General features: G+C 34.2%; 1 protein-coding gene and 1 long non-coding RNA gene across 3 annotated transcripts; one reads left to right on the top strand and one right to left on the bottom strand.

The window, feature by feature from the left end:
• Positions 1-4675: 4675 nt before the first annotated feature.
• On the top strand, positions 4676-11265 carry LOC125254766. 2 transcript variants are annotated; one of them, XM_048169569.1, is made up of 10 exons: positions 4676-5143; positions 5294-5377; positions 5495-5612; positions 6368-6502; positions 7691-7792; positions 7897-7926; positions 8398-8451; positions 8532-8722; positions 8831-8990; positions 10723-11264. In XM_048169569.1, exons 2-10 carry the CDS (start codon positions 5294-5296, stop codon positions 10860-10862), a joined length of 1014 nt encoding a protein of 337 aa, XP_048025526.1. In that variant the 5' UTR covers positions 4676-5143; the 3' UTR covers positions 10863-11264. The 2 variants fall into 2 exon arrangements, with proteins under 2 accessions (XP_048025526.1, XP_048025527.1); XM_048169570.1 differs by lacking the exon at positions 7897-7926 and having other exon boundaries at positions 10723-11265.
• Positions 5409-8480, bottom strand: LOC125254768. Its single transcript, XR_007181734.1, has 3 exons — positions 8396-8480; positions 7689-7801; positions 5409-5926 (listed from the first exon to the last, which is right to left on the bottom strand). It is a non-coding gene; the product is annotated as an uncharacterized LOC125254768 (long non-coding RNA).
• Positions 11266-11287: the final 22 nt, after the last annotated feature.

Genomic DNA, 11287 nt, shown 5'->3' with positions numbered 1-11287 from the left:
TTTCCAATTGTTTAAAAGTAAAAATCGAACTTTTAAAAAATAATTAATATTACTTAGTGATTTAATAATTAATGCATGAAAGGGTTAATTTAAAAAAATTTATGTTATCCCTGCATGTAATAAAAAAATCATTATCAATAAACATAGCATTACTGCATATTCAATAAGAGGCAAAGCACTAAATTTAAACACTTTAATTAACTGAAATCATGCATTTATAACTACATATAAATAACTTCTATATAGTACAAGTAATTAACAACATTGTACTTTCAAGCACAGTTCAACAAACCTGTGGAAATATCACATCACCATTTTTAGGCAGTAGAGGCATAAAAAATATATTAAAAAACATATTACTAAAACTGCATTCAGGTCTTGAAGTAGTAATCTCAATTTGGCTTCTTCTCTAATATTCACACACTACACACATTAATAAACAATCACTTTGACAAATACACATCCTCAAGAGACACCATACAGTCAAATACAACAGAAATAATAAAATAATTAAATTAAATACAACAGAACATTTAAAAATAACACTAGTAACAATATGCTATTTGGGTCATTCTGTGCTGGGAGGCCTGTCTTACACCACGGGTCTAGTTTTATCTTTTTACTTCAGTTTGAAAAAAATAATTAAAAAGACTTCCTCAATTCCTTCATTAGCAAACAGAAAAAAGCTTTGATATTCAGCATAATACAATGTCAAAAATTTCAAATAGCTAAAGCTTGTTACAAAACAACCTTATAGCAATTACTTGATGGTGCAAGCAGCTGCCTGAAGTGGAAAAACTTCAGTGGAGATTTCAAATCCTTCATAAACAATGCCTTTATTCTCGGGGAAGAAAACGATGAACTGGATGAGTCAGGTTCTCCAATGCACATTTCACTAGAAAAGAAGAAGCAGGTAAGATGTTTAATCTCATATTATATTATATTATATTATATATATATATATATATATATATATATATATATATATATATATATATATATATATATATGGGTTGTTGACGTGGCATTTTCACTATTACACATGACAAAAATGAATATAATTAGTATTGACATTTTAAAGTGCAGTAAATGGTTAATTTTTGTTTTACTTGGACCTGTTGTTAAAAATACTGCTTTTTTATTAGATGTTTTTAATTTTTAAGCCAAATATCAAAATTCTCCAATGGTGCGACTCTCTCGAGCATGATTCAATAAATTTAAACTCTTATAAATTAAAAAGAAAAGCATAAAAATGTTAATAAATACCTCGGGCATACATTTACTAAAATTTATTAAAAGTGTCTATTTTAATAAATGGCAATCCTTTTTTTCCTCCATATATTTCTAAAAGTGTACAATCCTATTACATTTTGTCACAGAAACCGATGGCCTCCAGTGTGACACCATATCCTGATATTAAATCAGGCATTGTCATGTTACTGAAGCCCCATGTGAAGCCCCATGTGAAGCCCATGAAATGTGCACATGGTTAGTTCTGGTCTCAGAATTGTTCAAATATTTAACTTTTTGAAACCACAGTAAAAGTGTTTTGTTGTCCCAAAGGACAACAAAAGTTGTAACCCCTAAATTATATTTTAATAAAAAATGTATGTTAAACTAGATAATCATGGAAAATTATGCAAACGTGTCTTGCTAACTGCTAATGACAGGTTAGCTACGAATAGCAGTATCATTACCTGACTCAAAAGGCTGAAGCATCCAATGGTGTGACAAGAAAATGTCCATTGGTGTGACGCCTTTTCTGTCACACCAGAGGACAAGGTCTCTTTAAAAAGCATTTTAAATTTAAATAAGCATTTTAAATTAAAATTAAATAAGATTTGTTCAACTCATTATTTTTTTTTGATCATTTTCAGTCTTCTTAAATGCAATAATACAATAATTACACTGAATAAAAAAAAATTGTTATGAAAATAAGCATAAAATGTATGTTTTTGAGAGAAAGAATTGAGGGAGAGAAATGAGTGGGAGGAAGAGGACATGGAAGTATAGGGAGAAAATTAACAGGGACCCACGTAGAAGGGAAAAGATCCTAGAGAACGACACAAAGTAAAATAAATAAAAAAAATTATATATATATATATATAATTGCAGTGAGCGAGGTTGTTCTTTTGTTATAAGTCAGAAATGACAAGAGGCAGCCTCGCGCAATACAAACGGTGCGTTCCAAACGGGATATATCACCCTCTGAGTGAAAACAATCATGGTCGCCATACTGAAGGGTCGTTCCACACCGAAGTGCTCAAAACTCGCCACTTCAAAGGGCCCTTTGGAATGAAGGGTTTCAAATGGTACAACTGATGGATACTTCGGGCCCACATGATCCTTTGCACAGGGAAGTTGTTTGACGTCACAGAATGGGCAACATTAAACAAAGGATGCAGCTTGCACAATCTACTCCTCCTTGACTGTCTCGTTAAGATGACGCAGAAGTGCGTTTTTTTTTTTTTACTCCTACATCCTTCATCCATTCGAAGCTCTCACTCCAGAGGGTAAACCCTTTGAAGGGATTAGGGCATAGGGATGAGCCCTTCCGAATGGAATGCAAGGATAGAGTGCCCCAGGGATGACGCGTTTTTGTAGGCAAAATCTGGAAGCGAGTTAGCATTTTAGGACTTCCGGTTCCAACGCCTTAAAGTCTATGGGTTTTTTGAATGGGTTTTTGCTAAATCGCCTGAAATAAGGTCTGTGGTTAACAAAGCCTCTAAATATTTTCACGTTTTGATCTATGACATAAAACACACCAGTTATAACCCGCTTGTGGTTTTTTAAACTTTTACTGTGTCTTAAAATCGGCAGTTGCTAATAAATTGCTAAAAGGGACTACTTCCTTTGGCGGGGACTTTAGACGTCATCATTAAAAACGGGACATTTGGACAGCATTCCTCATGGAAAAGTGGATAAGTATTCATACACAGCGCAGATCATAATCAGCGAGCATGTTTTTAAATAGAGTTGTTTTCTAAATAAAGTTTGAGGACGCTTGGTGGTGACGACGTTAATCTGCCTACAAAAACGCGTCATACCTGGGGCACGCGCATGTATGATGCCAGAACCCGGAAGTCTAATTCAATGCTGGTTCCCTCGAGATGTTCCTATAGGGTTTTTCGATTTGTGTGTAAAATAAAGCCGGTGGTAAACATAACTTGACTATACTTTTAAGTTTTGTTACTTGAAAACTTAAAATTTACACATATAGCGAAATCACGTAGTTATGTTCATTTTTGAAAACATACCTTTTCTTTTCAAGTAACTATAATGTTTATGTTTATCACAGGCCTTATTTTACTCATAAATGGACAACCCCCATTATAAAACTCAATAGGAAAATCTCGAAGGAACCAGCGGCGAATTAGTCTTCCGGTGGTCTGTCTCATAACCTACGATAGGTTAAAGAACTAACAGATAAACATGTTTGAAAGGATAACACGACCCTACAAAAATCAGGGGTTCACAAGCTAATGGGAGAAATGCAAGAAATTAAACGTAAAATATACAATGCATGCTTTCCAGTAACGTTAGCCTAAAAAAATGTTTAAGAACATTAAAAAAACCCTCGTGGGGAAAGCACGAGAGTTTTTGTGTGACACAGTTGAGGAAATTACAAAATTGGAGAATGATGGTCTATGGTACCAAGAAAAGCACATTCCAGTTCAAATCAGCTGCATTATCTGTGATGCACCTGCCAAGGCCTTCGTCAAATCAATCAAGCAATACTCAGGATATTACGGATGTGACAGATGCAATCAGAAAGGTCAGTGGCTGGGCCATATGACATACCAGCAGGTGGACAATCTACAGCTGCGTACTGACAGGTCTTTCAGACAAAGGCAGCAGGAAGAGCACCACAATGGAGAACAAGAAACTCCATTTTGCCAGCTAAATATTGACATGGTTTCTGGTTTCCCTATTGATTACATGCATCAAGCATGTCTTGGAGTGACAAAAAAACTTGTCCTGAAATGGATGCGAGGGCCAAAAGAGACAAGGATGTCTGCTGGACAGATAGCCATCGTAAGCAGCAAACTTGAAAATCTCCGAAACAGCATTCCAAATGTGTTTGCCAGGCGCCCCAGGGGACTGAATGACATAGACAGATGGAAAGCGACCGAGTACAGACAACTAATGTTGTACACAGGAAAGATTGTCCTGAAAGGAATTCTGAAACAAGACCTGTATGACAACTTCATGTGCTTCTCCACAGCAATGTGCATTCTTGTCCAACCAGGTCTCACAAGGAAACACTGGGAATATGCAAGGGATCTCCTGAAATTCTTTGTGCTACAGTGCAAAGAACTGTATGGTGAGGGATTTCTTGTGTACAATGTCCATCAGATGCTCCATATTGCAGACGTTGCAAAACAGTTTGAGGGTCTGGATGAATGCAGTGCGTTTGCATTTGAAAGCTTCAACCAAAAATTAAAAAGAATGGTTCAGTCTGGAAGAAGTCCACTGGCTCAAATCACAAGAAGAATTCTTGAAGGGCAAAACATGCAGAAGAGAACACCAGAGGCACAGATCAAGAGTACAAGACCAAACAACTTCTTTGGAATCAACCAGACCTTCTTTGAGGTCATTGAAGAAGATGGTCTGGAAAGACAAACACTACTCTGTAGGGTCTATGATGAGACGGCTCCCCTCTACACAGAACCCTGTGATTCTCGCATCGTGGGTTCCTATGTTGGCAAAGCAAAGGAGACGACAATTAGGACAGTATTAAAATCGGAGCTTAAATCTCAAGTGATCATGACTGAACATGCTGATAAGAACAAGATTATATTTCTTTACATTTTACACACAGATCACGGACATTTTTCAACCCTATGAAAATTATGAATGTTGATGACAAATCATGGAAATCATTCAACCCTAACCCTAATTTAAGAAATCATGCAACTCTAACTGTTGCATGGTTTTACACACAGATCATGGACATTGCTCAACCCTATGAAAATTATGAATGTGGATGACAAATTAGGAAATCATTCAACCCTAACCCTAATTTAAGAAATCATGCAACCCTAACTGTTGCATCTCAATATGCACAAAAATGATAATAATCAAGAATGACTAAAACCAATTATTCAGGATTGATTCCAGAAATCAACTTTGTAAAACATCTGTAAGTGTATAATTTAAAAAAAAAATAAAAAAAATAAATAATAATAAAAATAAATAAATAAATATATATATATATAATTATGTTATTTGTTTAATTCTGTACCTTTTGCTACAGAATCACTCTTTTAATAACCAAATTACATTTTTTTAGATGATTACATACGTTGTGGTTGAGTTTGAAAAAGAGAAGACAGTGGCAATTGTTTGCCGAACATGGATTGTGGCAGATGGAAATGTAAGTATCGCTACTGCTTAGGTTTTGATAAAGCTACGGACTATGTATAACACTGTGAAAAGCCTTTTCACTTTTTGACTGGTTTGTAATTGGGTATTTGTCTAAATGTACAAACAGGGATTGAGCTGCTATTGGCCTCCATCTGAGCCATCCAAGAAGGCAAAGAATGGAGAACTGCCAGATGCCAAGACTTGGAAACTTTTCAAGATAAGAATTTTAGAAAAATCGTTTACATGTAAGAGTAAACCGTGAAATTGTAATTACAATGAACACCTGTTAAAATTCTGTTAAAAGCTTAGTTCTGATTTTAAATTCTGACCATACACTTGGGGTCAAATAATTAAATTAGATAGATTTTAAAATGCTCTGAAGGGTTAATTCACCCAAAAAATTCTATCATTCCACACCCATTCATCTTCGTAACACAAATGAAGATATTTTTGGTAAAATCTTTCATGTTGCTTAATATGATTATTTTTTCTTCCATGGACCAAGTTGAAGACTATCCAAGCAGCTCTGTTGCATTTCATGAAAGTGAACCAGTTTTACCTAAAAGAAAAAAAACCATAATTGTACCCATTAATCCATTCATTTTTAAATCAGATTGTGACTTCCTGAATGTGAATTAACTAACATTAACATTGCTTTAACATGCAAGCTATGAGGGTTTAGAGATTTCTCTGAATGGGAACATTATGAGTTTTATAAACTAATTTACTTACAAATGGATTTATTTACTTTGTCAGTATTGTGACCAGATTATTTAAAAATAAAATGCCTGAAACTATATTTAATAATTCACTTAAGTATTTCAACAGGTCATGAATAATGAGCACATTTCTAGCCTATTAGTTATCTGTTCTTCTTTTACATCTATTCCTATACAGCACACTCATTTACTTACTTTACATTTAATTAATAGTTAACAGTCCACCAACAGTACTCGCTTCCATGTCCTTGGTCATTTAATCATAACTTTTTTTTTTTTAGCAAATTACCAAAAAGCCTTGAAGTACCTGAAACGTGCCGAGGAGCTTTCAAATGTTGAAACAGATGGGGACTCCCAAATGATAAAAAAAAGAGCACACAAGCGACCAAGTCGTTTTGAAAGCGACACTGAGGATGGTAAATGTAAATACATTGTTATTGTTAAAGGGATAGTTCACCAAAAAATGAAAATTATCCCATGATTTACTCACCCTCAAGCCATCCTAGGTTTATATGAAAATCTTCTTTCAGACAAACACAATCAGATATATATTTAAAAATGTCCTTAGTCCTCCAATGTTACTAATGTTTGTGAATGGTAACATACATTCTGAGGGGTTAATAAAGGACTTTTAAAGTGAAAAGCTGTGTTTTTGTAAGAAAAATATCCATATATAAAACTTTATAAATAACTTTATATATAAATTCGAATAACGAGCTTCCGGTAGATGACCACACGCAGAATGCGGAAGTTGACTTGTGCCAAATGAGTAATCCTCTGACGCGATGTATGATGCAGAATGTAGGAGTTTCATAAGCTCAGACGCCTCTCACGTTTCAAACAAGAACGGCTGGGCAACAAACTCAAGCTCCTCTCCTCTTATATCAAAATCCTCTGACATTTCTCTTTAAAATTTCTTGTTTTAGACTAATTTGTGACCAGTGTTTTGTTTTGCTCTCTGTCTTCGCCTCCATGTTCGTCATTGCATCATTGCGTTTGGGTCAAAGGTTGCTCTTTCACCCAAATTGATGTGCGCAGTATGTGTACAGTCGTCAACCAGAAGCTTGTATATATGAATTTATATAGATATTTTTGTAAGATATTTTTCTTACAAAAACACATCACTTCGCTTTAAAAGGCCTTTATTACCCCCCCTGGAGCCGTATGGATTAATTTTTTTTTATGGATGGATGCATTTTTTCTGTCTTCAGAATGTGTGTCACAACCATTATAAACCTTGGACGACTAGGGATATTTTTAAATATATATCTGATTGTGTTCGTCTGAAAAAGGATTTACATATAAACCTAGGATGGCTTGAGGGTAAGTAAATCATTGGATAATTTTTATTTTTGGGTGAACTATCCTTTTAATATATTAAATAAGGAATACTATTATAATAATTATAAAAATAGTTTATAAAATGTGAAATAGACCTTGCAGTGACTCTTTAAACAATTTTGAATAAACACAGCAAACTGAATAAACATGGAACTACCTCATTCAGTTACAGAAAATGAATGTCTGACTGTCAAATACTCAGAATCAAGCATTCGACACTGACATTATATAACCTTATCTATATATTTGGGCTTCACTCACAGAATTGGTCACACCAAAGCGTCCTCGTTTCCAATGTATGGCTGGAAACAGACCACAAGCTCCAGTCTTCGAGGAGAATAGGCAACAGCACAAGCCACAAGACAGTAAGTAACCTGCAAGAACAAATTTTTTGAAGCTGTTTACATCATACTAACCAATAAATATAAAAAGCAACCAATACAAAATGTTTATTGCTATTTATTATCAGGCAGAAATGCTACAACACCTTGCCCATCAAGTAAGTGGTAATAGTTTGCAAACTATCATGGAAAAGTTAATTTATTTCAGTAATTCAACTCAAATTGTGGAACTCGTGTATTAAATAAATTCAGTGTATGCAGACTGAAGTACTTCTTTGGTTCTTTTAATTGTGATTAACTTTTCCACAACATTCTAATTTATTGAAATGCACCTGTATAGGCTATATAAACAAACTTTTAAACAAATGATTTTGGACCTTCAGTGTTTGGTCCCTAGTAATATGAAAAATGGAAATGAATATAGGCTATGTACCTTGCTCTGTAATTAAAACAAGTATCATTTCAGAAATGAAGTTCCATGCTCTAGCATAAAAATGACTTAATAGCTTAGTCTGCAAAGTAAGATAATATCCAATGGCTCATTTCATGGCATTAACATTTTAAATGTAAATTTTACTTTTGTGGTAACTGGTATGATACAATAAAGCTTTTTTTTTTTTCACTTACAGCATCAGCATTGTCCTGTAAAACTGGATGTCAGGGGACTGATGATAAAGAGCAAAGTATTACTTTTATGTTATTGAGCTGTTTTGTTGACCTGTTATATCGTACCTGGCAAAGCAAACATTACTATTTTTTTCAGATTACCTCACACTTAATAGAAAACTTGATGAAGTCATAAGAGAGCTGCGTCAGTTACGGGAAATCATACTGCAACAGCAACAGCAGCAAGAAGTTGAAGAACAGGCCAACATTGAACAGATGCAGACAGAAGAGCAGCTGTCTGCATTCTGTGTAAAACTGACTCAAGAAAGTCAATTTAGAAAATCCATGGTGATTGTCCTTCTATTTAAGAATCTAAAAATAAATATATGACAATGTATCCATAAAATTATACTTACCTTCAGCAAATATTTTGTAAAAATGTTTTCATGTGTATAGATGGCATTCAGTGTGAGACTGTGTTCTGGCACAGTTGGCCAATCAGTCAGAAGAATAATGCGGGCAATCGGAACAAATATGCTATGGTCCAAATACAGCCTGAAAGGAAGAAAGGGGAAAAGTGTGTTTCAGGACCTTTCTGTGATGCGACTGATCACAAGTAAGGAAATAACTCACAACAGGCCACTAAATTATTCAAAAATAATGCATACCAGAGGTAGTAATGAGGCTGAAATGCAATATATTTTTTTCATTATATATTTTTGTTTTTCTTAATATAATAATAATAACTTTAATTTATGTAGTGCCCTTAAAGGCTGCTCAACCACACATAAAAATTATAGCTACGAGCAGCAATTATTAGTTGCTGCTTAGATGTGTCTTCAAGTGTCAGAAACAGGACAAAGATCTCTAACATGATCTAGGAGTTTCAACTTAAAATCATCACAAAACATAGTGAAGCAGCCCTTGCGTATAGTGAATCAATTCTTGAACATCCATTTAAAAGCTTTGTTAGTCAACTATGGTCACAAGATCTGTTGAATTCTATTGGTAAGAACAGAACTTGTGATGATGGTTGACTTTCTATGAAATAATCGCGTCACAAAAATCGAATTCTTGTCTCATATTTATGTTTCAATTTGTTAATCTGTTAATTATATATGTAAATTTGTTAATTACATGACTTGCGTATACCAATTTATTCCTTTTATATTCATGTGGTATTATTCTGAATTTCTTTATTCAAGTGCTGCAGGTGTGTGATGTGATGAAGTGTCAATCCTCCTGTTTTGTTGTTTATCCTGCTATCTGCACATAAAAAAACTGCAGACCTGGAAAAACAATATTTTTAATGGGTCACACCGAAAATAACATCCCTAGATTTAATTCAATCTTACTTTATTCTGTAACTCTTCCAATTTGCACTCACCGCTACACTAAATAACAAGGTTGCTGTCTACACACGTGGTGCTGAAAGCCTGCGATTTTGCAACCTGTAACAAATCATGTTTCTCACACTTTCTTTTTACGTTTCAAAACAAACGAAAATGTACACTTGTAATATCAAATAAATTACACTGTTTTCGAGATGAAAAGACGAAAACATTATAAGGGGTCGTAGGAGCGAATTATGAAGTGTGTATTATTATCATTATTCCGAAATTCAACAGGCCATCGCCAGTTACTCCTTTACCTCAACAGCAAATTCCAGCACACAGCGACTATGTTTCCATGCAAACATAACTGAAATTGTAGAAATTTTTTTAACAATGTGCTCACCAGAGGTGTAAAGTACTTTGTAAATGTAATTAGTTACTGTACTTAAGTATCTTTTTGGCTACTCTGTAGTTGTACTGAGTAACAAAAATATTAGCAACTTTTACTCTTTACTTGACTACATTTTTGAGCAAGTAAATGTACTTTTTACTCCACTACATTTGTGATGAGTAATGCAATTACAGATTACATTTTTCATGGCACCAGTTTCATGGCAGCAGTTTGTTTCTGATATAAAGAAGCGATATCGCCATGTAAGGGCATTGAAGATGCTAAATCTTGTGCATTTTGCCTTTACTCACCCAAAATTTGTCTACAAGGATACTTGAATGCGAGTGCATTAGCAGGTTATTGACAAGATCGTTTTGAAGGATATTAGTTTACTTGTGGCCTTTTTGTGCACTTGAGCTTAACTGAGACTTGAGAGTTTGTAGACATTTAAAAGGTTGTGTCGACCTTGATTTGTTGCAACATTGAGATGTTCAATTTTATTTTAATTTTAGAAAAAAAAAAACTTGATTTCTCATCTTACAAATCAATTGTTTGTTATTAACTATACTATATTTCCTATTTTAAATTCTTTTCATACATATATTCATCCATGTTATTTTCAGGAGCATGCCTTCAAACATTTAAGACAGCCAAGATGCCAGAGATAGAGGGAGAGGTGGCAGAGTTTTTGAAGCATGCCCCGCATAAACGTGGAGGACCAAAAACCCTCAGGGTAATTATCTGCATGCAGTATGTATATTAAGTGCATATGAATAATAACTGAAATAGTGTGTGTGTGTACGTTTTTATTCTTTAACCTGAATGCACACTGATTTATGGGGACTTGTGTCACCGTGGGGACCTAAATTGAGGTCCCTATGAGGAAACAAGCTTATAATCATACAGAATGAGGTTTTTGAACGTGTAAAAATGCAGTAAAAGATATCGTGCACTTTCGGTTTCACAACTTTGCAGATCAGTTACATTCACAGACCGCTACATTACACACTGCATGAAAGGTACTATTTGAAAATGCATAATAGGGGCACTTTAAGGTAAATTAAAATGCTTGCAAATGTTAAACTTAAAATGTTTAAACTTTTAAATGTTATTAAACAATTCATATTATCATGCACTTCTTGAAAATATTCATGTCATTAAACTTAAGTTCATATATTATCTAATGCA

This window comes from Megalobrama amblycephala, linkage group LG19 (assembly GCF_018812025.1).
Source record: "Megalobrama amblycephala isolate DHTTF-2021 linkage group LG19, ASM1881202v1, whole genome shotgun sequence".
Classification (NCBI taxonomy): domain Eukaryota; kingdom Metazoa; phylum Chordata; class Actinopteri; order Cypriniformes; family Xenocyprididae; genus Megalobrama; species Megalobrama amblycephala.
This window is presented reverse-complemented; position numbering and strand designations above follow the sequence as displayed.